This window comes from Aedes aegypti, chromosome 3, assembly GCF_002204515.2.
Source record: "Aedes aegypti strain LVP_AGWG chromosome 3, AaegL5.0 Primary Assembly, whole genome shotgun sequence".
In the NCBI taxonomy this organism is placed as follows: Eukaryota; Metazoa; Arthropoda; class Insecta; order Diptera; family Culicidae; genus Aedes; species Aedes aegypti.
Genome location: NC_035109.1, coordinates 184,937,220 through 184,964,860, shown reverse-complemented (window position 1 = coordinate 184,964,860; position 27,641 = coordinate 184,937,220). Strand labels below are relative to the sequence as shown.

The following is a 27,641-nucleotide window of genomic DNA, read 5'->3' as shown; positions in this document are numbered from 1 at the left end:
TATTCGTATGAGAGTAGTGGCCATAAGACTGCAAGTATATGTAAGCAAAGCCGCATAGTAATGTGTGATGAGTTATCCTGAATTTTAAGAAGAACTTCCACCAACTTGAAGATTAGTAGTAACTATTATGCAACAAGTTGCAAAATGATGATTTTTTCAGCACGAGTCGTACATTTATCCAACGAGGCTCGCCGAGTCTGTCACAAAATTTCAGACTGTCACGAATTTTCACACTTTCAATGCTGACTCTATTTTGAAATACAGACCAGGTAAAACGCTGCTAGCAATTTTCTACCATATTGTTGGTTATTCATGTACTAAATTGCCTACACATAAGTATACACGAACCACTTCTTAAAACTCTCCTCTTTTTTGAGAGTGAGCTCACAATTGCTACTGCCACCTTTACGTCCGCAAAACACAGAATCTTTCACAGTCAACTAGCTTCTGGCTCTACGATCCGAATCTGACTCGATTTGGTTCGCCAAATGAATGTAGAATCAGAATTTAGTTAACTGAGTCATTGAGAAATTGAGAGCAATTCAATAGACGTATGGACGTAATCCGACGTCGTTTTGATAATTCCCATAACAGTACTAAAAAATTCTACTTTTCGATACTGTTATTAGTGCTGAAAAGTAACATTTTTCAGCACTCTTTGTACTGTCAGGAAAAGTAGGCTGTTATGTTGGTCATTGCTATGATGAAAAGTAAGTCGATGTACAATCAAATTGCAAAAAGAATTTTTTCGATATATTTCAACACAGTAGTGCTTCTTCTTATGAAGATACTATGGGCGTAGGAATAGGAGTTGAAATATGCATGTTTTTGTCACGTTTCTTTTTATTTCTTTAATAGTGAGGCTGTGGCTAAAGTTCACCTCCAGGTTTTAAAAATAAGCATGAAAACAAAAATAGGTATATACAACAGTTTCATAGCTCATATTGTTTCTAGGGCACGATAATAACAAATATTCTTAAATATCTATCGTGTAATTGTGATATAGTTGCCTCAATATTGTACCATTATGCCATACAAAGTCGTGTAAATGTGTTTATATTTGTGTATCTCACAGTAACTCAAAATCATATTTTAAAATTCCAATCAACATATCATAAATATGATTTTTCCATGAAGAAGTGGAGAAATGCAATGTAGCTTCAATTTCATACAAATTGAAAATGTTCAATATATTTTCCAAAACCTTAACACACACTCAAGCCTACATGATCATGAAATACATTGAAATTTCGCACTTCCAGTTTTAAACTAATTTTGCAAAATCCCGGGATTTCGAAAATAAAAAGTCAAGTCCGGGAAATAAGACCCTCTATTTGGTGGGCTACGTAGCCGTGCGGTTAGCGGCGTCAGTTGGTTAGGCGTATTGTGCTACGGAGTGTGGGTTCGATTCCCGCCCCAGTCGGAGAAAACTTTTCATCAAACCAACAATTCTTTATTGGTCCACTGGTCGTTTCGTGTGTCCGTTGTCTAATGTTAGTTATGTTCAGTCTGTGTAGCCTCTGGCTGAAGACGGTGTAAATTATTTTTTTTAATCTGAACACTTCAATTTGAACCCTGCTAGTTTGCACATCGTTCAGATTTAAAATAATTCAAACGTCATTTAGCTCATGAAACGGAGTTTAGTGAAATGGAACGTAGTAAGATTTCGATTGATAATTTTAAAATCAAATTAAAAATGAATCCCGATGGTTTGCATGAGGTATCATCCAAATAAGCAGTGGTGCACGGTATTTGGGTTGAATTTTATACCCAGATGACACATTTCTGGCATTATAAAAAATCACATTAAAAAAAACTTGAAGATTAGTAGAATACTTAGAGCAAAACCATTTCTGTCTGTTTTGAGCATTATCCAAGTAACATTGGTAGCTGAATAACAGTTCATTCAACTAAAATGAGCTGTATAAACAGCATCTTAGCTGAATAAGCTGTTATTCAGCTACCAATGTTACTTGAGTAGGATTTATGGATGTGATTTCTCAAACGAATAGCTCATTTCTCACACCTATCGTAGTGCTCTCTAGGGCAACATTGTCGTCATTCGAATCATTATACCGTGGAGTGTTGTGTAAAGGTTCGAAATTATATTGACCAACGTGCTTCAAAATCGCGGTATTTACAATAATGTCCGTTCCTTCCAACTAATTAGACGGATTAATCGACTTGCAAGACGATGCAACCACAGATTATGCATTCGTGTGAAGCTTGTTATACAGATTTGTGTATTTCTAACGCCAAATATACTTGGGGATTTTCTGAGCAATCCCACGCCTCGCCAGATGATGATGCCTGCCTGTTGTTGGTTCAAATCTGCACATCATCGTGAGATATTCGTTTCGAAATTATCAATATAACACAATTATTCTTGCTCCAATTGTAAGAGAAAAATTCATCAAATCATAAGAGAGATAAATGGTCCATCAGCTGCAACTGAATCGCGAGGGGGGAGCGCGCTCTCTTACGACTGTCATTGCCTCCTGGCCTGTGGGGTGAAGAAGAGCTCGCGAATTCGGATTGGTGGAACGGCGGCCAATTGGGTGCGTAGTGGAGCCAAACACCGAAACGTGGACCGCCCGTATGGGTAAACGGTTCCAAACGAGGCTCGTTAGCGAGGCAACCACCACGTGTAGGCACCAGTATAAAATCAATAAATTACCTTTTGGAGCGGACAAAAAAAAAAACGAACGCGATTAACGTTTCGAACTGGTCCAATCGCAGTCGGTGGGATTTGCGATGGGTACATGAATGCGAACTAGTAGGGGAGTATGGGCGCGCGGTGCTTCATTTACTGTTATTATTATTACGAAAATTTATTGGCTTTTTTCGGTGTAATAAATGTAAAATGTATTTACTGTTATTATAAAAAACAATCCCTAACAGAAAGTTAAACGTCAGCTCGTTTTTACATACACCTCTGGAGTTGTAAAAAGATAGTTAGACGAAATTTGAAAAAACGTCCTTTTGAAGGCGGAGCGTTGATTTTTTATTTGATTTGATCATAAAAGTAGTTGACGAATCGCTGCTACCCGTATGTAGTAAACACTCATGTTCGAAAGTAGTACATACGTACTACATGTTCGAAAGATTGTTAATTTATACCAAAAGTGTAGTAAACTCTGTAAATTTCGTTTTCGAGGTTGTGCTACATGTAGGAAAGCTAAGCTTTTTTATTCATACTACCCAATTTTGCCCTACAGGTTGTTAAAGTTGTAAAAATGCTGAATTTTAATATTAAGAATTTAACGATTATACTAGAACTCAAGGAGTCCAAATTAAGTATGTAGAAATGTTTTCAAAACAATGATTGTTTGACAATTGATCAATTTGACGATCGGCGAATTGTAGTAGAGTACTATTTTGTGATAATAAATTAAGACTAGTGGGCGTTATCATATTTCAAACGTTTCGCAACGATCAGCCTATGTTGATTTGGAAAAGTTTGCTGAACTGATGCCACAGTTTACCCAAATTTGCAGTCAGTTCACCTGTCTGACGCACGTTTCGTAACCATCTGATATATGTAGTTCAAAAGTCCTACGCACACTCCGGAAAGGCTGCCCGAGAAGAATCAACAATAAAATTTGTAATAATGACCTATCGTGCACGGTGGATAATTTGGAAATTTTCTCTTTTAATTTTCGATAAATAATTTTATTAGCAAAACAGCGATACAGTAGGTGGGCACCTCGAGCCAAAAAAAAAAAACAGAGAAGAGACTTCCACCAGCTGGCGGAGAAAAATGGTCTAAAAAGTGGAGAAAAAGCAGCAAGTAATTGTAGTTTATAGCTAGTTAAACGTAAGCTCGCCTGGTGTGGTGCTATTTTGGGGGCCTTTTCCTGCCCCTCGCGGATGTGTACAAGATAGATTGTTGATTTTTCGCCTGGTTGGTACAATTGGCTGATGGTTGTACTTTTTTTTTATCATTGGGAGAGCGATCGTTTACGTTTTTGGCCAGCACGATTACGGGGCCAGAAGGAAAACACGCTTATTAAAATAATTTGGCTCTCGTCTGGATTCAGCGTTAGAGGAGTAGGTCACGTTCATGAGCATGATTTGGCTGATCCGCCCTGAGGCATTGTGGCAACGAAGCATTGCTCAGGTCTTTACCTTTGCGTTAAACTGCTCGAACGTTGTCTGGTTTGCGCACAACGAATCATTTTTCGACAATTGAGCTCTTTTCCAAACGACGTGGAGATAGGTTTCCTGCACAAACTCAGATTGAGCTATGATTTTTGTTTTCTGTATTTTATCGGTAGGGGAAGGGGTGGTAAAATGAACACCTTAAGGAAATCATCTTGTTTTTGATAGAAAAACGAGGATTTTCTATAGTTCTACCGCACAACATCAAAAATAGGGATGTAATCTATAGTAACGACAAGGATTCAGACTAAAATAGCTAGATTTTCACATATTTTCATCGCTATCAAAAAGGGATACAAATGTTCATTTTACCTGCACTATGTGGGTAAAATGAACAGTGGTTGGTGGTAAAATGAACACCACGCAAAAAACGTGAGCAAAACAAATATTTCTGAATATGTTCATTGCCCCACCGAAAAAACAACCTTTAATGATTGTAACCCATTCAAAAAGAATTCTAAAGCTATCAGATTTGACATCATATCATAACGATATTCACCTCACTGAAAAACCTCAAGTCTTCCGAGCTAAAAGTTACGGCAGTTCTAATTTTTGAACGTGGTTTTCTAAAATTTTAGTTTTCGTTGATATTTTCACTTCAATTGACCTGAGTATCAACTCGAACACTCATATTTATGCTCTAAATCGTCCGTGCGTGATAAAAAATCATCGAAATTTGTTTTTTCACGGTGAAAGGCACGGTGTTCATTTTACCACCCCTGTTCATTTTACCACCACTTCCCCTACAATAAGCTTCGGAATTCCTGGATAAATACTGGATTCGACTTTGTAAGCAGATTGATGAACATTTCTTTGAATTAACCTTTTGTATTAATTGTCAATTCAAAAACTATTAACTAAGCCTAAGTTTGTACTCATAACCATTAATTTTCGTTGCTTATTGCTAAATTCATCATTACATGAGGAATGTGAGTCGTGGGGTAAGCCCTAAAAGGTTTAAATGTACGTTCTGCCATTCAACGCTCAACCGAGAGCCGTCATGAAAAGGCAAATGAAGAATTACACCGCATTTGTGAATTGCTGTAATGGTGCCTGCCGGCAAAATCGTCTGTAGGGTTGCATTTGTTTTGTTTCGAGAATTGTGGTCTCTGTCTGAGTGAATTGATTTCCATTATTCCTATCTGCTTCATTTCACACCTTTAATCAAATGATGTTTTGAATATTACTCCCTCTAACGTTAGCATACTTTATCTACATATTTTTATACATTTTTCCACGTTTCATATTTTTGAATTTGTGTCGATTTTGGTTACTTGGTTCCAGGCATATTCTGAAATTTCTAAGCAGAGAAGAAGATTTCTAAGAACCTTAACTATAATTCATTTGAATATAATACAGAATTTTGCTTATGTTCGTTTGATTGCTACTCAAAACAATACTTTAATATTTAGAATCAGCCGCAAAAAAAACAAAGCTAACGAGTATTACTGTTGAGTAATGAGCATTTAAGTCTCTGATATTCATCTGCCCGTATAAAAATCTTCAAGACATCAAAATAGTTATTTGAGCAACAAGTTGCAAAATGATGATATTTTCAGCACGAGCCGTACATTTATCCGACGAGGCTTGCCGTACATCTAACCGACTCAAATTTTCACGCATCTCCCGAAGTCAAACACTAGCACTTTTCAGCACTATTTCTTTCGATAGGAAAATTAGGCCGTAATGTTGTCCATTTTCTTGATGAAAAGTAGGCTGATTTGCAACGGAATAGCAAAACATTGTTTTGTAATGTTTAGTTTTTTTTTACAAATGATTTGTTACAAATTGTAAAGTTGATAGAGGAACCTGGACTGAATCAGACAATGAATGTTCCAATTCGGTTGATTTCTCTAGCGGTTTTGTAGGAATCATGTGCATCGTTTTTGTACGCATCGTCTGACTCGAAACTTGCACACTATATTTGATACCTTTCCGTCAGAGTCTATATACTCATATATGACATATGATAGTCATAGACTCTGCTTTCCGTTATTGTGTTAGTTTTTTATATCAATTTGTTGTTATTGAGCATTGTCCGAGAGCATTATTTCTATGTTAATCGGTATTAACCCTCTAATACCCAAATTTTTATTTTCGATCTAAATATCATTTTAAGTTATCTAAAATCGTTCTAAACACGTTTTGGGCAATGATTTATTTTTATTCGCAAATATATGAATTTTGGTTTTTGATTTTTATAATTATTATTTTTGAACATCACTATCCTTCTTAATTTTTTCTTGAAGTTACTGATTTTTGGCAACAATAAAAATTCAAGTTTTCACGGTACTTTTAAAAAGAGTAAATTTCAAATATTTTTCTGAAAATATTTTTATTTTCCGTGTAATTAACGGAACCACAGGTTTGGAATTATTTTAATACCACCAAGCCCTTCTTCTGTTATAGGTTAATAGTAGAAAAATATAAAAGGTACGATTTTTTATATTACACGTTAAATAAACCCCAGGCATTTGTAGGTTATATAATAATACAATTTTTCAAACAATTTTCAAAAATACAAAAAAGTTTCAAAAGTCATAAAAACCTTTTCTCATATGCGTGTTATGAGTCAAGGTTTAAGCCAAAAATAAAATCATTTTGATTTCCGAGCTACGAAAAAATACACAAAATTCCAAAGTGTACCCCGCCTAAAGGCGGGGTTGGGTATTAGAGGGTTAATTCACTAATCCATCTGTATTATGCTATACTATACTAATTCCTTCAACACAAGCTTTATTCGACTATATAATTAAGATGAGGACTGTATCGAAAAGTAATTAGTAATATATTCAAATGTCCGAAATAGGTGGGTCTATCAATGCTATTTATATTATCTATATACAATACCATACCCGACTAAGGGTACAAAACAAAATTATATCAGCATATGTTATTATGTTATAAATTTTTTTCGAACATAACATTTGAAAAAAAAAGTACCCAAGAGTTCGAATCTGGTGTGGGGCAAAAGTTCGCTGGCTGGTACACAAAATCTCGTTACCTTTATATCAGCCATAAACTTATGTTTACAGAAAAATACACACTAAATTGTCATTAAAAGACCCTCGGCAATACCTAAAAACAACAATTTTTCGCAAAAATTGGTTCAAACTTGTAATTTTAGTTCCTAGATGAGTAGGAAAGATTCGCTAAATTTAAAGATAATATGTGGATTTGAGGCGGTTTTTTCATTTTTTCCGCGAGAAAAATGTACCTGCTGATTCGAACTTTTGCCCCTCTATGGGCCGAAATTGGTTATCATGCATTTATGTAAATACACCTTAGAGCATATTAAGTATATACTTACAAACACTCTTGCATAAAAATCGATTAAAATTTAATTTCTGTTTTGTTCCATTGAATGAAAATGACCAAATGACGTCTGTTTTTTAATTTTCCTGGTAACGGAGTTATTTTCAGTGTAAGACAGGGCTGCTGGTCTAATGGCTACCGCTTCTGCTTCATAACGCTTACGCCAGACACATAGGCAGTCTGCTAACCAAACAGCAAGCCTCTGGTTGCTTCTTTGTGTAAGTGCAACTGATCTGGTGATACTGGAGTAGGGTAGATGTACCAATAGTGGAGGTACTAAGCACGATTGAACTTCATTTAGCCGCCCAAATTCAAGATAGGCAATTAATCTACATATTGATGTTGTAACGGGAAGTAACGGCCTTTGACTTAATGAGAAAAAATGATTTCATCGCAGTAACCAACGGCATGTCAGTGAAAAATAATGCCTGCACTATTGGTACGCTGTTCCTTTAGTTGCGGTATATTTTTAATTTGTATTCCTATAGTTGCGGTATCCGTTGTTTTCTTCTGGGACCCTCCACTATAGGAACACTTCACCGCAACTATTGGTACAAGTAAAAAAAAAATACCAATTTAAGCGATGTTTCATCAGTTATAATGCAATTTGAACGCTGTTTTCAACTATTTCGTGTTTCAACAAGACAATACGACGATTGGCAGTGTCGGTTCTGTAACTGATGCAATCAAATCAGTGAAAATGGCTCTACCGCAACTATAGGAACACCCTCAACTAATGGATCACTTACCGAAACACACTTTTCGCACTATATGGCTTTTTAACCTTTCGGTTGTCGCGTGAAATTGTTACGCGAATAGTTTTATAAATATCCCAGGAGTCTAATCACTTAGAAATATGACGTCTTCGGCAAAATTGTTCAGTAGCTCAAAGGCTATCATTTTATTAGCCAAGAAATCCGGGATTTTGCCACTAAGCGGCTCTAGTGAGCATGAAACTTTTGTCTTGCATATCTCAGGATCCTGACCACTTAGAAAGATGGCGTCTTCGGCAAAGTTGTACGGTAATTCAAGGACTATCATTGTTCGAGCTAGATGATTCAAAATTTTACCACCAGGCAGCGCTAAAGAGCATAAAACATTTGTTTTGCAAATATCTCAGGAGCCTGATAATTTACAAAGATGGCGTCTACGGCAGAGTTGTTCAGTAGCTCAAATGCTTTCTTTGTTTAATCCTTGAAGTTCGAGATTTGGTAAAAAATGATAGTCCCTGAGCTTCTGAACAACTTTGCCGGCATCTGCCTAAAAAGTCAGGATCCTGCAATATCTGCAGAACAAAAGTTTCTTACTCACTAGCGCCGTCTAGTGGCAAAATATCCTATTTCTTGGCTCAAATAATGATAGCCCTTGAGCTACTGAAAGACGCTATCTTTCAGGTTCCTGAAATATCGTCAAAACAAAAGTTTAATGCTCATTAGCGCCACCTAGTGGCAAATTTTTGAATCAACTAGCTCGAACAATGATAGTTCTTAACTTACTGTACAATTTTGCCGAAAACGCCATCCTTTTAAATCCGTGGTCATTAAAGTGCGGCCCGCGGGCCACACGTTATGTCCGTACCTCTTAATTATGATAAGTTTCGAACATTTTTTAATCGGGAAGCTGTTTTAATCCTAAAGTTATCAAGCACACCAAACCAAATTATTATAAAAAAAATAAATTATAAGAAATAAAAATGGTCAAAAAACAAAGCTGAGGATCACTGTTCTAAATGGTCAGGAACCTGAAATATTTGCATAACAATAGTAAAAATTTAATGCCCACTAGTGCCATCTAGCGGTCAAATTCCGAATTAAATGTGGTGTCATCATACAGCGCTTCACCTCTAGAACAACTTCACTAAAGACCTCAAGTTTTTAAATTATCTAGATTTTGAGATATACCGATTTCAAACTGTGGTCTACTCGAACCTTATATAATGCGTTCATTATTATGCGACTTATTTTACTGCTTTATAAAGGGCCATACTGTAAATAAAAACTGTAGAGTATTGTTCTTATGAAAATGCTCAAGGAATACATTTCGTCTAACTTTGTTACTGAAAGCCTTGAAGAAGAATATTTTCAAAGCACATGCTGAATTGCGAAAAAAAAACCTAACCGGTTGACGAAGTACCGGCAGAACTGCCAGTGAAATCATGTAAAACGCATGCTAGATTTTACATGATTTCACTGGCAGAAGAACGACTCAAGCTATCTTAAAATTGAATCTTTGAGAAGAAAAACACTTTTATTAAATAAAAAAATACATTAGAACATCGACAGTTGGCATAGCACCATCAGCCAAATCGGTTTTTCGCCAGCCACACAATATTCAAAACGCAGCCGTCCGCACGTACGGCATGCTGTGATCCCTCGCTAGGGTGATCATTAGCCTGGGACACGGCTATATGAAATATTTAGATTCTCGCTCCAGTCCATTTTTCGGATTGCATTTGGGTCCTATAACAACCGTGCAAAATTTCAATTGGATCGGTGAAACTACATTTTAGCGCCAACTGTTCAAAGTTTGTATGGGATTTAATATGGGGAAACTTACTTTTGCAAAGAAAAATCGCCAGAGGTCGCCCATTGACGACCTCTATAAAAATTCAATAGACATCGATAGGTGTTTTTGCGATGAACAACATTGTCGAAGACCGCATTATTGTTATTCCTTTACGTGTTAATCAACGTCGCCTTGCTAATAAGTTATCATTGAATAACTTTTTTCACAAGTGTCAGATTGTTTCGCGGTCTTCGGCAATATTCTTTATGATAAAAATGCCTATCGAGGTCTGCGTTCAGAATTTTTATAGAGGTCAATGGGCGACCTCTGGCGATTTTTCTTTTTAAAAGTAAGCTTTGCAATATTAAATCCCATACAAACTTTAAACGGCTGGCGCTAAAATATACTTTCACTGATCGAGCTGAAATTTTGCACAGTTGTCTTGGGATCCAAATGTAATCCCAAAAGTGGACTGAAGCGAGAATCTAAATTTTGTCTCACACTAGTGATCATATAAGTAAAATAAGCTCATACATTCTAAAACATAATGTATCCAATCACAAGACGAAACTGAATTCTTCAAGAAAAATGTCAATGCAACTTTATTGAACTAACAATAACAAAATCTTTTTTTCATCCACGCTAATGCGTTTATGTCAATCAAGACCACTGTTTTTTTTAATTGCATGATTCTCAATATAAATTGAGGAGGTTAGAAGCAAATTGGTGGCTGACAAAACCTTGTTAAAAAAAACACTTAGAAGTTTGTTCTACCATTTTTCATTCCATGCAAATTGTATCTTCTATGAAATATGTTTTGTTTTTTCAGTTGGACAGTTGTCACTAACACTTGGAGCAAGACATCTTTGATAATAATTAATGATACTAGCAGTATTAAGGCTCGTTTGCTACTGACAAGAAAAGGAATCGCCTATCTCGTGGAAAATTTCTTCTCAGAAATGGTCCAGAAAATTACATTTTTCTGATCACAGTACGCAGATGAGAAGAAATGTCATTTCAAAGGGGGCTCCCTGTATGCAGCTTATTGACCCATTCAGTCAAAGAATTTCTTTACTTTTCTTGAGCGGAACAGCATTTAAGTCTGATTCGCTGCAGACAAGTAATTTCTCGGCCTATCTTGATGCATGGGAAATTTCTGCAAGGAATCGATCAAGAATACGTTTTTTTTTCTGATCGCAGTACACAGTTGAAAAGAAATGTCAGTTCAAATGGGAGTGGCTGTAGAAAATTTCTGTAAGGAATCGACGAGAAATTTCTTTAGCGATTCCTTTTCAGTAGCAAACCAGGCTTCAGGAGATATTAATCTTTTTGTCTCTTTCCCTCTACCTTGAAATGTGTAAACAACAAGGGCAGTAAATGTCAAAATCCCATACCAAAACAGTGCAGAGGCCTATACCAGTGCTGGGAATGGTAATAGGCATGAATTTTAGCGAAAATGACGTGGCTCTCCAGTACAGTAGTCCAACAACATGAATCTCATCAAGTAGCCTATTTTGGGTGCACGAATTTTCTAAATCATGAGTCATTGAAGGCTCTAAATGCGGGAAATAGAACATTTTTCTATAGTAATTCTGGGTTGCCCTTAGCAACGGGTGTTTTGCTTTTTTCAAGGCTTTTTGGTGTGATTGGCTTTGCTTGGCTACTGAAGAGTGAATTTCAAGACCAACCCTGATTAATAATCAAATTGATTGAGCTGAAGGATCATCGCAATCAAGCATGTCATGCTAAAATCATTGACCACTGTTGGGAAAAAAAGTGAGTTTACAGTTTGTGGATTACCTATTTGCTCGTAGAAAACTACTAAAATTAACGATCAACGCTCCGTCATCGTAATCATCGTCATCATCGAAACTTCAAAAGCAGTTTTTCTGTTCAAAACTAAAAATTACTCGATGAAAATGTGTTCACTGTGTTTCGGTTGGAGAAAAGAATACAGTGAACACATTTTCCTGTAAATTTTCTTGATTTTGAACGAAAAAACTGCTTTTGAAAATTCTGAAATCAATGACGGATCCTGCCCCCTTAAACTTTTTTCAGAAAATGATGACAACGTATCTCATCATCATATTGGAAGTAGTTTATGATGGAGACTTGCAGTGAAGTCTTGTATTGGTGGTCTGCTTGGGCACGTCAGGAGTTAATCATCAATATTAACCTCCTTTTCCCGAGCAGCCTAGATAGCCGCGTAGTGTCGGTAGCGGTTGTTTCAACTGGCTAAGAATTAATACTACGGACTGCCTGTTCCGGTGGTAAAAGTCCACCTCACAGGTGACCCCTAATTTATGGTGTGATGCGTACCGTGCCTAAGAATGAATGGTTAGGGGGGTCTAAATAAAACCTAACCGCAAACGGAGCCTGTGGGGTACCAGGGCGCCCTCCACAGTATTGAGTCCTTCCTGTGCTACCCGGAGCAATGGTGCAGGTGACCTTGTGTTTCTCCGAGATAATCGGCTGCCCTTCTTCAGTCTCTATCTTGAGGCTTAATAAGGGTGGGATTATGAATATGTTGACATTTAATTTAAATTATCACCTATATGGATTCGCATTATGCGTTTTACACAGTGTATTCTGTGCTCTTTCGCCTTTGGCGACTTTAAATAGATACCGATCTGGTTTTTTCGTTGCTGGTCTTTTTCGTGCTGAGATTGCAAAAAGCTTAATCCTGCCTAGTTTGGGTAGTGGCTACGGTTAGGTTAGCTCAGATCAATCTTCAGCATAAAAGAACAGCAACGATCAATCTTTGCAGACTCATGCAAAATGGTGCAGCCCAAGTGGCGCTAGTTCAAGAACCCTACTTTCGTAGAGGGAACTTCTATCTAGGTAACCTTGTGGACCCAGTTTTTGCTACTTTTAGCAAGCTTGAAATGGCAAACTCGCGCTCCATGCCCCGCGCATGCGTGCTCGTAAATAAAGCAATCGTTGCTACACTCATTTCTGAGTTGACGACCAGAGATGTATGTGCTGTCACAATTGATGTTTCTGTTGGTGACCTCAACAGGAAATACGTCTATTGTTCGGTATATTTACCACATGATGAACCATCCCCAACGGATGACTTCAAACGAGTTGTCGTACACTGCGTAACAAAAGGCCTTCCGCTGATTGTGGGCAGTGATGCCAATGCTCATCACATCATCTGGGGCAGCTCGGATATCAATTTGAGAGGCTCCAGTCTGATGGAATACTTAAGTAGTACAGACCTTGGATTACTTAACATAGGCAATCGCCCAACCTTCATGGTTTCTAATAGAGAAGAAGTGTTAGACATAACGCTCTGCTCGAATAGAATCAGTCACGAGTTGACGAATTGGCATGTATCAGATGAGGAATCATTATCTGATCATCGCTACATCTTCTTTGAACATTCAAATGTAACTGCGCAGACTTTGCGTTTTAGGAATCCCCGGTCAACAAACTGGGAACTCTACATTGAATTGGTTGCGACCAAATTTCATGGATATTCTCCGTCCATTGAAAATCCAAGTGATCTGGATGATGCCGTTGATACTACAACATCCTACATTATGGAAGCTTTTGAAGAAGCATGTCCTCTGCGGTCTGTAAAGACTACAAGAGGGACCCCATGGTGGAATTCCGATCTGACTAGACTCAGGAAACAATGTAGAAGGAGTTGGAACAGACGCCGTTCAGCTGGATCAGAGTCGTTCAAGTCAGCTCGCAAGGCTTACAAGAAGGCTCTTCGTTCTGCTGAACGATCCGGCTGGAAAAACCTTTGTACAAATGTTTCCAGTTTGAGTGAAGTCAGTCGGTTGAACAAAATTCTTGCAAAATCTAAGGATTTCCAAGTGAACGAAATTCGCTTACCTAATGGTGACTTTACTTCTTCCGATGAAGAAGTTTTAGAATGTTTATTCAATACACACTTCCCCGGATGTGTGGACATAGCATCTACGGATGAACCAAATATCTTTTCATGTAGTTACGAGTCTCTGGCCTCGGCTCGCAGTATCGTAACTACTGAATCGATTCAATGGGCACTTAATAGTTTTGCTCCTTTCAAATCTCCAGGAGCGGATGGGATTTATCCTGTTCTGCTCCAAAAGGGATTTGAGTTTATCAAACATGTTTTGAAAAAGCTACTTGTAAGCAGTTTTGCTACCGGGTACATTCCCAAATCCTGGCGTGATATTACTGTAAAGTTTATCCCAAAAGGAGAACGTGCGTCGTATGAGGAAGCGAAGAGTTTTAGACCAATCAGTCTGACCTCTTTTCTTCTGAAATGTCTGGAACGCATTATCGATCATCACATCCGTGATGTTTATTTGGCAAACATGCCTCTTCATGTGAATCAACATGCTTACCAATCTGGAAAGTCCACTGTGACTCTTTTACACAAAGTTGTATACGATATCGAGAAAGCATTCGCTCAGAAGCAATCGTGCTTGGGTGTTTTCTTGGATATTGAGGGTGCCTTTGATAACGTGTCTTTCGATGCCATATTGGAAGCCGCACGAAACCATGGGCTACCTACAATGATTACCAATTGGATTCATCAAATGCTCAAAAACCGACATCTCTTCTCGACATTGCGTCAAGCAGCGATTCGAAAATTGAGTGTTTGCGGATGCCCCCAAGGGGGAGTCTTGTCACCACTTTTGTGGAATCTCGTAGCAGATACGCTATTGAGGCAACTCAATAATTGCGGTTTTCCAACTTATGGATTTGCCGACGACTATCTAGCTCTGATAGTTGGTATGTGCATAAGCACCCTATTCGACCTGATGCAAAGTGCTCTTCAGGTAGTCGAGAGTTGGTGTCGCCAATATGGCCTTTCGGTTAACCCGAATAAAACATCTATTGTTCTTTTTACGGAAAGACGAAACCGCGATGGAATTCGACCTTTACGTCTTTTTGGCACTGAGATTAATGTGACTGATCAAGTAAAGTATGTCGGAGTCATTCTAGATTCCAAACTTTTATGGACAGCTCACATTGATTTCAGAGTCAAAAAAGCTTGTATGGCCTTCGGTCAATGCCGGCGAACCTTTGGTAAAACTTGGGGCCTCAAACCCAAATATATCAAATGGATTTACACAACAGTTGTTCGACCAATATTGGCATATGGATGTCTTGTGTGGTGGCAAAAGGGCGAAGTGAGAACAATCCAATCAAAATTGGGCCATCTCCAAAGGATGTGCTTGATGGCGATGTCTGGTGCGTTCTCTACAACTCCCACAGCAGCGCTCGAGGCCCTTTTCGACGTTGCGCCACTACACATATATCTTAAACAAGAAGCACTTTCTTGCTCTTACCGTTTATGGGTACTGGATCTACTGGAGAAAAATCCAGTGAATCGTAGATCTACACACACTTCGTTGTTTCCACTTTTGGTGAATTGGGACAAAATTGTCCTTCCTCCAAGTGATCTCACAATTGCTTGTAACTTTCCTTACAGGACATTTACCACACAATTCCCTTCACGGGAAGAGTGGACGTCTGGCTATTTGGAAAGAAGTATATCAAACAATATAGTATGTTACACTGATGGCTCCCTTCTTGAAGGTAGAGCTGGTGCAGGAGTATATTCTCGTGAGCTAAGGTTGAATCTGTTTTACTCACTTGGTAGAAACTGCACCGTTTTTCAGGCGGAAATATTTGCTCTTATGTGTGGAGTGCAATCAGCACTTCAACAGCGCGTAATGGGTAAAGTCATATACTTCTGTTCAGATAGTCAGGCTGCTATAAAAGCTCTCGCTTCGGCCAACTCAAGGTCGAAGCTTGTTATCGCATGTCGAACTCAAATTGAGGAACTGAATTCAGTCAACTCTGTAAACCTTGTATGGGTACCTGGCCATTCTTCCATCGCTGGAAATGAATTGGCTGATGAGCTAGCTCGCGATGGAGCATCGCATGACTTCATTGGCCCTGAGCCGGCTATTCCAATTTCGAAGTGCTGGGTGAAGCTTAAGATAAACTCTTGGGCGGCAACTCAGCACAAGCAATATTGGAATAGTTTGGAGTCGTGTCGTCAAACAAAATTGTATATTACTGAGCCATCTCCAAAGGTGGCGAAGTATTTAACAAATCTGTCAAAGCAGAATTGCAGTCTCTTGGTCAGAGCGTTGACAGGCCACTGCCGACTCAACTATCACATGGCAAATATTCAGCGTGCTGACTCATTTGTGTGTGATAGTTGTGACTCCGATTATGGAACTTCGTATCACCTGATATGTAACTGTCCAGTTTTTGCGCAAATGCGATTCCAATTACTTGGCAAACACTTATTAAGTGAAACTGAATACAGAAGCCTGAATCTTCAGGACATCCTGTTATTCTTAACCCGCTGTGGTAATGAGCTATAGGCTCTCTTTACGCTCATGCGTTTTGCAGTGCCCTTTTTAGGGCGCTGTTCGAACCCATTGTGGTATGAAGCTAACATGCTCTCATTTCGCTTATGCGATCTTCCCTCTTCAAGGGACCCCACTCCTATTTCCTCCCATCTTTCCCTTCCCTTTCCTCTCCCATCGGGTAGATGATGAAATAGGCTCAAATATGGCGATGGCACAAATCTCCCAACTGGTGGGGAACGTGCCTTTGGAGCCGGCCTTCTGATACCTGATACCGTCATCGTAATCATCGTCATCATCGAAACTTCAAAAGCAGTTTTTCTGTTCAAAACTAAAAATTACTCGATGAAAATGTGTTCACTGTGTTTCGGTTGGAGAAAAGAATACAGTGAACACATTTTCCTGTAAATTTTCTTGATTTTGAACGAAAAAACTGCTTTTGAAAATTCTGAAATCAATGACGGATCCTGCCCCCTTAAACTTTTTTCAGAAAATGATGACAACGTATCTCATCATCATATTGGAAGTAGTTTATGATGGAGACTTGCAGTGAAGTCTTGTACTTTCGGTGCTCGCTAAACAAACGATAGTTGTGACCAACTTGGGGTTATCAACTCATAAGCTCCTTAAATTCGTATAGGCTTCCAGATCAAAAAACTCGCAATGTTTTCTGTATATTGTATAGATATTAAATTTGAGGGAATTTTGCAAAAAATCTTATTATAACTAAAATAGAGAATTAAACAGTCCAACTATTAGTTTACAACACTGACACCGCAAGCAATTATTTTGTTCGTAAAGAATTTTAATTCACACCACACCATGAATACTTTTACATATTCACTTCTTATAATATGCAGTATCTCTGCGTATTAACAATGAATAGATTGAACGGGTTCAATGTTTATCGCTCTAGTCCATTGTGCCAGAAGTGTCTGGTCTACTTTTACACGTTTCTTTTCTCAATGAACCTTCAGAATAGTTCATTATTATTATGCAGCTGAAGCGAATCATCGTAAATATTCGTTGAGTGCAACTTTGCAGCCACACATGACATAGTGCAACAAATTTGCATCGAATTTCGACAAGTATTAGCAATCTAATATTTATAGGCCGTATTAATAGGGATATTAGGCAGTGTTTTGCTCCTAGCTAATACCCCTTTGCATTGAGAGCAAAAATATATTGGTTTGAGTTTTCCAGATCTGCTCTTCTCTTAACAAACCGTTTTCTGTAAGTTTCTGTTGATAATTTCAAATCTTTTCGCAGTAGTTTATAAACTATTTATTTCAATTGATATTTGAATTCATATTTTTTCGTAATTGTGTTTGAAATAAAATAATAAACTGCTTTAAAATGTTTCAAGAATTGCATTTCATGCTAATTAGTGTGGGCGGGAAAATCTCAATTTATTTTTTTAATGTTTTTGCTCTATACATATTATTGGAGAATTGCCAGAAATTTCGGTATAAAATAATGCTCTCACTCTTAAATGTGGCGTATCACACTATTCGAGTTCACTTGCATGCAGTTCACGTGCATCGATTACGTTACGTTGAACCAATCTTGGCTACACCCGATTCTGTTTTTGGGAGATGCGTATCGTGCAAAACAAGTTTTCAGTTCAAAATTTCGAAAATCGTGCAAAAAAAAGTAACACAATTTCCCGACGTTTTATGCTGAAATAAGGTATTGGCAAAAAAAAAAATGTGTGGAAACTTTTTTTTGCACGGCCGTGTAAAAAAAATCCGTGCAAAAACAGAATCGGGACATAATTCAATAATTTATACCTAGATGAAGTTAAAATCGAACTTTTGCCCCATCTTACTTTATGTGTCAATATTAGTACCGTTTTGACTCATATTCCGAACACTTAAGGCCAACAGTGACTTCAAATGCATTTGGTTGGCATGAATTGGCTGATATTCATGTAAATTTCAATTTCTTCGCAAAGTCTAACTGTTAGTTGTTGGATGTACCAATAATAATGTTGATTTAATTAGTTTTAGTATTGTTTTTACGTAAAAGTATGGAACAACATTTTGATTCAAATGCCGAACACTATGATCATTCTGTCTCATATTCCGAACACCTTGATTCAAATTCCGAACAGCACGAATAAAATGTATTTAAATGAATAATTTCGCAAATAAATTTACCTGAGCTTGTTCTACTGGTCTCAAACTAGAGAATCATCCTTAGAGTAAAGTGGGGCAAAAGTTCGAGTGGGGCAAGAGTTTCTTTTTAAGATTTCTAGCTCAAATCAAATCAAAACTTAAAAATGTCATGGTGGTTCGAATGCTATTCAAGTAAGAGACTTTCACTCCAAATAATTGGAATATTTGGTCAAACTTTCGATGCATGGAACCAAATGAAGATAAAATACTTTTCAATATTTTATGTAAGGGCGTTTCTAGGCCTATCATAAGGATGCTTTGACGTGGATTAGTTTTTCCATAAATAGTTGGAATCAATTTTTGGCCCATAGCGGGGCAAAAGTTCGAATCTGCGGGGCAAAAGTTCGACCCATGTATAAACCCACGGAAAATTTTTCAAATTTCCTGAAATCTACATATTATCTTCAAATCTAGCGAAATTTGCCTGATCGTGCGAAAAATGTCAAAAAAATTTCACATTTCCCTTAGTTTTGCGAAAAACTGCTATTTTTTGGGTGTATTACAATTAACCCTGATTTGGGCATTTTTTGATGAAAATTTAGTGTGTATTTTTCGGCAAACATAAGTTTACGGCTGGTAGAAAGTATGCCTGGCATAAAAGTATTCATATTTTGTGTTTTAGCCAATGAACTTTTGCCCCACACTAGATTCGAACTTTTGCCCCACCGGTGGGGCAAAAGTTCGAATAAGACAATCAATTTTGGAACTGTTATAACTAAAAATGGGTAAGTATTTTGACACAAGTTTGTTCAGCAAAGTTATAGCCAATATGATGAAGGTTCGCTGTATGGTATTTGTTTTGTTTCATCTGCTATTATTTTCCTGGAAACTTTGATTATACCACTAAGGTCGAACTTTTGCCCCACCTTACTCTACTTCCGCGGTATAAACTATATTGGAGACGTTAAAATTGAATTGCAATTGACTGCCATTTCCTTGTTATTTGGTGACATATTTCAGCGAAACATTTCAACCAAATCGCCATACAAAAACCGAGTGTTCGGAATATGAGTCTGTTCGGAATTTGAGACAAAACGGTAATCATCTACAATCTACTTGTGTTCGAAATTGTTGAATAAGATATTCTATTTTACTGATCATATGGCCGGTGTTTAGACAGACTGGACCAAGTGTTTTTCAATGATTTCAGGAAAGCATACCCCTAGCACTCGTAGTAACAAAATATTTGCATTTTTTCGCTGTAATAATGGAACTTGTTTGTTTGATGAAACATCTGTATCAAAATGGCATCGAAAAAATCAGAAATGGCAATGTTCTTGACTTATCTTTACAAGGCGAAACTAGCATCTAGTCTGGTCTGTCTGAACACCTACCATATTATCTAGTTATAAACGTGTAACAAATTTCCATACTCTACTACACATTCTTGTGGTAGAACAATTGGTGATGAGTGTTGTATGGAGATTTGAGCCACTCAATTGCTTGAATTTGCCATCAATAGTGAAACCACTTGTTATTCCTAGCATTTTTGGATGAATGTGAAATTTTCAAATAATCTAGATTAAGGGGTAGATGAAACGGTAGGGGTAATATGAATCTATTCCACCCATTTCAGCTTGCCCAGGTGTACCTTGTATGTTATGAAATTTAAGATTGTTTATTAAAAATGTCTAACTTTATTTGTAGACCTCGTCTAATCCAAGCGCCGACAAATCTAAGACATCATTGCCACGGAAGGCCGTTAGGCCGAAAAAGTTCTCTAAGAGGAAAGGATTGTCTGACGGAAGGAAAATTAATGTCAAAAGAGTCGTTAGGAATTTGGGCAAAAACTCTGCTGCACCGGATAATTAACCCACTGATATTTCAAATGATTCAACGAAAAAAATCCACTGATTGATGTTGTTCATCTAATGATCATTCAATACATTATTGGCATTCGATTAATCGTGTTTACTAACTTCGGTTCGTTATTATTTGCAGGGAGCTGTACACGATACTGGAAAGGCACAAGTTCACCAAATCGTCCCATGGAAAACTACAAGCGATGTGGCTAGAAGCGCACTACCACGAGGCAGAAAAACTACGCGGACGACCATTAGGTAAGCTCCAGAGAGGGATGGCAAAAAGTTTCAATAACATCCACTTGGTTGATTCTTCATAAGTAATGTACGGTTATCAATGTTGAAATGCAATCGCTGCACTAATGTTCGGTATGGTAATTTTCTTTATGTTGACTGTTGGGAAAATTTCTAGCAAGCATTAGTTTTACCTTTTGTGACAAAAAGTTCTTTCGTACATGAAACCTATCAAAGTGGCTTTGCAATTGTAGATACTACTCGTACCATTAATTCACACCAGTACAAACCCCAGCCCATATGATGAGACTACAATTATCAACATATGTTTTTGCGTCTTTTTTGCGTCGATGTGTGGAACCTTCCAGGTGCGATTCGCCATAATGGCTTCATGGGTGGTGGCACACTATGGGAGGTTTTTGTATAAGTTGGTGGCCAAAAATATTTTTGTCATTTCATTGCGTGTTTATATCTCAAAGAAGTATTATAATTTTTTTTTAATTTGAAATACGTTAACAATCAGACTACAAAACATTTTGATCTGATATTCCAGAAATATCCTAATAGAAGTGTTTAAATGAAAAATCGATCAGACCTAGTCATTTTTTCTGAATTTTGGCCACCTGCTCGCCCATAGTTTCGTAGAGCGGTAGGTAATGAATTGACGAGAGGCACCGCCGAAGTGCCAAACAGCAAAAAGTAGCCTCAATCCCTAAAAGACAGCAAGGCTCCGATGTGGCTCTCAGATAAGCGACACATGATCGTCATCCTCATCCTCAGGTCGCAATCGTAAAGTGGCGGCATCGTTTGTTTGAAATTAATCCCACCTTGACACCGACACGTTGTTGCTGCTTTTAATGCGGTAATGCAATAAGAGTTTGGTAAGGTAGGTGGAGGAGGCGGTTGAACTTGGTAATGATCGTCACTTCCGACGGTGCATCGTTACATTAGAAGGTGCAAAACCAATTAACGTTTGCAGGCACCCAAAAAATGTGGTTCTTAAATTAGATATGGTAAAGCTGTTCTGCTTTCCATTTTTAGCAAATTCGTCCACAGTTGAATTCTTAACTCAATTTAGACTGACTACACATATCTATGGTTGCTATTCCGTGACTGACCGAAGTCAGTGAAGGTGCACAAAGAATCAACTAGAAGTTCCACTGGGATTGATAATCTTCTTCAGCGTGAATAATTCAGTGCCTCTATTCATACAGGGTTTATAACGGTTCCGGCCACCTCCTTGCAATCTGGTGAGCTTATATGGAGACCGTGTTTACCTCTGCATTTCCACAAAGGTTACTGGGAGCAGTGCTGTTAAATGTCAAAATTTTGAAAAATTAAGATGCTTATAGCACCTTTCCATGCGAGATATTGCATCAGCAAGTTTTTCTAACCGATAGTAATTCGAAAAAGACCATCAGGAAGAACATTTCCCGATGACTTTTTCCATGCGAAGGATGATATTAGCAATATTCAATGGTCAAAGTCACGTGATATTCATGATATTTAACAGCACTGACTGGGAGGGATGTTTGTTAATGGAGAGGATCGTTTCTCAGTTCTCCCATAACCTAGGAGCCATTGGTAATCGAAAGTGTAGCTCGTTGTTTCTATGAAAATAAATGGACCTAGATAAAAACTATTACCACTGGGAAATAGAGAAGGATTTTCTCTTCATCGTAGCATTTTTTAATAACGTGTAAATCCAATTGTTTGTCCAGTAATAACAAACTGCACACTTGGTTACAAATAGCTTTTAAGGCAAAATTATAAATTTTGCGAGAGTTGGACATTTGTCATAGTCAAGTATATATAGTTGAAGTAACTGTGAGTGGTTCAACTACGATTCACTCCCAAAATTGGCTTATTTTGGCTCGTGTGTGTACTTTTATTTTTTTAGGGGGTGGTAAATTGCATTTGTGAACTAAGATTCACGTTCGATATGGAGGCTAGTCATATCGAATTCGTCCATCGTGCGCCAGAGTGTCGGACTCGAACCCATACCGACTAAATCCACTTTCGCCCACGAGCCATTCCCCCCGGAACAGCTTCTTGGCATTACTTCGTGAGGGAGGCTATTGTGCTAACCGCTGTACTGCTCCTTGCTTCGCTTTCTGCGTGCATCTTGCGCTCCTGTACTTCCCCGCCTGCTGCTAATCCGCCGATTTTCGAGCTTTCCAGGTTGGACCAGTTGGATGCCGAGGTCGGTCCAGCGATTCCGTGGAGGGTAGATTCCGGTTCACTGGCGCCCCGACGACTAAAGCCGGTGACTCGCTACGGACTAGTCAGAATAGTCCCCAACGGTGGATCTATCCTACTCCGACAAAGATTTCCCTGACGGCGGAAGATCTTCCGAACCGATGCTTTCCGGGCTGATGCCGAGGTCGGTCCTGCGATTCCGGTGGAGGGAACCTTCTAGTTTACAGGCGTCTCGACGACCATTTGCCGGTGCAACTACGCGATCTACTCAGTTAGTCCCCGACGATGGACTTAACCTACTCCGAAGCTGGCCGGGCAGATGCCGAGGTCGGTCCTGCGATTCCGGTGGAGGGAACCTTCTGGTTCACAGGCGCCCCGACGACCATTTGCCGGTGCTGTTTCGTGATCTACTTGGCTAGTCCCCGGTGGAACGACATAGCCTATTCCGACGCGATGTTGGTCGGTAAGTGCCGAGGTCGGTCCTGCAATTCCGGTTGGAAGATGACTTGCGGTTTGCAGGCGCCTCGACGACTTATTACCGATACTACGCTACGCCCGCTCTACTCGGTCTAGTCCCCGACGGAGGATCTAGCCTACTCCGGTCGCGCCCGTTGATCTCCTTCAATGCTCGCTTCAATAGGCTGACTTGCCAAGTGCCAAGGTTGGTCCGACGATTCCGGCTGCCCCAACGACTCAGAGCTATGTTCTGTCCGCTGTGTTTAGTGCCGCTGCTCCTCTCGCCATTTTCGATGTAAAAGAGACATCAGTTGGACGTTTGTCTTGTTTACCGCATCCCATTTCTCTTCGTCAGCACACATTCGTTGGACGATATTGTGCACATTACCGTCATTGCTAACGACGGATGTCATCTCGGCTCGCTCAATCTCGAAGCGTGGACATTCGAAGACCTCGTGCTTAGGGGTAGGGACGTTCCGATATTGCAAAGTATCGATATTTCATTCGATATGATTATCGAATCAAAGTATCGATACCACCGATATATTGATTCAAAATATCGATATATCGGAATATCATATGATATATTTCAATGGAGAAACATTCCTATATTGCTTAGTGAATTGCCGTTTAGTTTCTTAAATTCGACAAAAAAATCTTTGAATACTCAAGATTATTGCTGTTTTAACCGACATTCACATAACCATCTTCTGTTAAGGTGCATTCTAGTGCAATTCGAACGGAAGCTGCTTGTTTTAAAATACAATAAATAAATTATATTTTGAGAAAATCCTACAATTGTTTTTCATCTAGAACATGTAGAAGTCTCTGCAACTCTCGTGCACCCAATCAGATCATTAAACAATTATTAAATTTTTAGTAGAAATCTATCGAGTTTTATGCTGGGTGTAAATAGTTATCCAGTTTCCTATCCCTCAGCCCCTCAACTTTTGCAAGGACATGGCCAAGGCAATTCCTGACTGCTGAAGGATGCGTCAATTTCGTCTAATCTCAATCGCAAAAATCTCAAATCTATGTCTATGATCAATGACGAGGCAACCTTGATACAGCGGTCTAGGGCTGTACCACTTACGAATGCTTATTGCCTATGCTAGTGTTTGTACTAAAACCCTACAATTGTTTTCCATATATTAGTTACGATATATCGGAAGGAAATATCGATATCACCGATATATTGAATATGAAATATCGATACCAAAATATCGAATATCGAAAGCAAAATATCGATATTCCGATATATCGGAAGTATCGGAACGTCCCTACTTAGGGGTTTCGTCAACATCGCCGCACCTGGTGCATAATGGCGATCTTGCGTGTCCAAACCTATTCAGGTATTTCTTGAAGCCGCCATGACTAGACAAAAACTGCGTCAAGTGGAAATTCACTTCTCCGTGTTTTCTGTTTACCCCCATCGACAGGCACGGAATTAGTCGGTGGGTCGATCTACCGTTCTCAGCGCTGTACCACTGCTGTTGCCATTTCCTTCATCTCTGACTCTTTTCCGGATTCCCCGCGTGCCTCGGTCCCTGTAACACTCACTGTCCTCTTCGAGTTGAAGGCTTATAGGGATCAATCCTGCAATCATACAGACTGCCTCCGATGTTATCGTACGATACGAGCTCACCACACGCTACAGCCGGGAGCGGATCTTCATCGTCTGCAGTGCTGTCGCCCACACGGAGCCAGCGTATCTGAGTATCAACGTAGACACGCTCACCAGTAGTCGCTTCTTGTTGCTGCTGATCGCTGAGTTGTTGGGCATGATACGGGATAGAGCTGATATCAGCTTCACGGCCCTCTCACATGCATAATCGACATGGCTGTTGAAGCTCAGCCGATTTTCGATCATCACTCCCAGGTGCCTGACTTCCCGCTTTGAGTCGATGGTACACTGTCCAACCGAGATTCTCGCATGCTGCACTGCCTTTCGGTTGCTTATCATCACAACTTCGGTTTTATGATGGGCTAGCACAAGCTTCTTCCCTCTCATCCATTCTTCTACGGCGTCTACTGCTTCAGTAGCAAGTATCTCGACTTCTTCTAGTGATTCGCCGATGACTACGAGCACCACGTCATCCGCGAAGACGACGATCATCACACCCCGGGTGAAGCTCAGCTTCAACACTCCGTCATACATAGCGTTCCAGAGGGTCGGGCCAAGAATAGAACCCTGTTGGTCGCCCGCCGTGACTGTTGTGCACCTTTTCCCAGCGTCTGTTTCGTAGATCAGTGTACGATTTTGAAAGTAGCTCCTCAGAATCTCACAAAGATACTCGGGGACCTCCAATCTTTTCAGCGATTCGACGATCGCAGCCCAACTGGCACTATTGAAGGCATTTTTTTACGTCCAGAGTGACCACACCGCAGTACCGATATTCTCTCCTCTTTTGCTTCCGCGCCGTCTCCATAGCTTCCATGACCGTTCGGATGGCATCAACGGTGGATCTACCTTTCCGAAAGCGGAACTGGCTTTCTCCACCGCGTTCTGCTCATCGTTCTTTACCTGGGCTTCTTCTTCGTCGTCATCCAGAGCTTGGTAAGGTGTGGACGGCCAGCTCGTCGGTTCGTGCCGAGGGAATAGCGCTTCAATGATGGTCTTCATCTTCTCCGGACACCTATCCGGTGGCACAGCTGGGCCCCTCAACTTCGCCATTGCAACTCTGTAGGCGTCACCCCACGGGTTTGAATTGGCGTTGCGACAGAGCTCCTCTAGACAGGTTTTCTTGCTGAAAACTGCTTGTCCAGTCTTTTCGTGTTTTTGTCAGATATTTTGGGCTCATATTTTTTAAACGATCAAAAGTCAATCATTGCTTCGTTTGGAGAATCTGAAGAAAATCATCATTTGGCTCAGGATTCTGGAAGAATACTGTTCAGGATTTCATTGTTATGTAGCTCAAAATCTAAAAATTCAGCCGAGTGTAAAAAGACCCTGTCTAGGATTGTGAGAAATATGTCGCAGATTTGCAGTAATCTAGGCTATGATTCTGTTGATTGCTACACAGAATTCTGTGCGAATTCAGCCCAATTTTCATTAAAATTATGTTAGGTGTTCTTTTTGGGAATCTTACACATTATTCTTAGATAAAAATATCCTTATTTTTGTTGAAATCTTGGCCAAGATTGTATAAGATCCATGGTAAGGAATCTGTGGGAATCAAATTGTTTAAAAAATGTTTGTTGTATGCCTAATAAAATCAATCTTTTTACTGAAATACTTGTTTTTATAACATTGTGAACCATAAATCGAACTCCTTAATCCTAATTTATATGTATGACAATACTAACGGCGCTAAAGTGCTTAGATGAAGGTGACAAAAATTTAAAATTCTTTCAAAATTTAACATTGAACAATTTTGAAAACAAACAAGAATGAATTCAGAATATTAAGATAAAATAAAAGTCTTGGATGACCATATCGAAATATAAGATAGCAATGTATTAAACAGTGGCGTGTTCTAACTTCAAATAAATAGAACAGCCTATGGGCCAGGTATGAGAAGAGTTTTCGAATTCTTCGCAAGCCGCACAAAATGAATCCGTGGCCTGTACTTAAGGCAGCTTCGAAAGACATCTTGGTTTTTTTCCGCTTTAATAGGTAGTTTTTTTGGAAGTTGTGTTTGATCCTTCGACCTTGACGCTTGCTCCTGCGGGGGCCGGATCAAACATGTCGCGCATCGGTCGAGTAAAGTGAAAAAGTGCCGCGTTCGATTAGTTCTTTTTGATCTTTTGACGCTGACGCTTGCTCCTGGGCAGTGCGTCAAGAAAGCCCGAGCAGTCGTTTGTTGCTGCTCATTGATGACGGATCAATTGGTGAGCTCGTTTCATGCTACTATTTCTAATCTATAAAATATGTATGACTTCACCTTTACTCGTTACAACGGTGAGACGTAAATATGATTTTTCAACAAACTTTGAAAGGTTCGTCACTGTGAGTGTTGACATAAACTCTGATTCATAAATTATTTATGTCTGATTTTTTTCTCAAAACTCCTTATTTTTACCTTTTCTTTTGTAATTATTAAGAACAAGTGTAGACTTGCAAAAGGTTCACTTTATTCAACAAACTTTGAAAGGTTCGTCACCTCAAGTGTCGGCATAAATTTTCTCTACATAGATATTGTTCATATCAAATGAAAATATTATATTTACATATAAGCATGTTTATATCTCACAAATAATTATTTATCATGGTCTAATCGCTTATCAAAGTGAATCCTGTGACCCAACGATCCTCCTCATTTACAAACATTCCTCCCAGTAACCTTTGTGGAGATGCAGAGGCAAACACGGTCTCCAAATAGCAAAGGTTACACACTAACATTCCTTCCCCCAATCCCATCTGACTGCAAGGACGTGGCCGGCGCCGTTATTGACCATGTATAAATAGAGGCACTGAATTATGCACACTGAAGAAGATTATGGCCAATGCCAGCCGAACTTCT

General features: G+C 39.1%; 1 protein-coding gene across 2 annotated transcripts in view; it reads left to right on the top strand.

Annotated features, from left to right (window-relative positions):
* LOC110678676 (homeobox protein SIX3-like) overlaps positions 1–27,641 on the top strand; it is a 217,926-nt gene that overhangs the window by 7,100 nt on the left and 183,185 nt on the right. For both annotated transcript variants that reach the window (XM_021851882.1, XM_021851883.1), the window contains exon 2: positions 20,429–20,547. In XM_021851882.1, the coding sequence (XP_021707574.1) occupies positions 20,429–20,547 (119 nt within the window). The remainder of the gene's footprint in view (positions 1–20,428; positions 20,548–27,641) is intronic.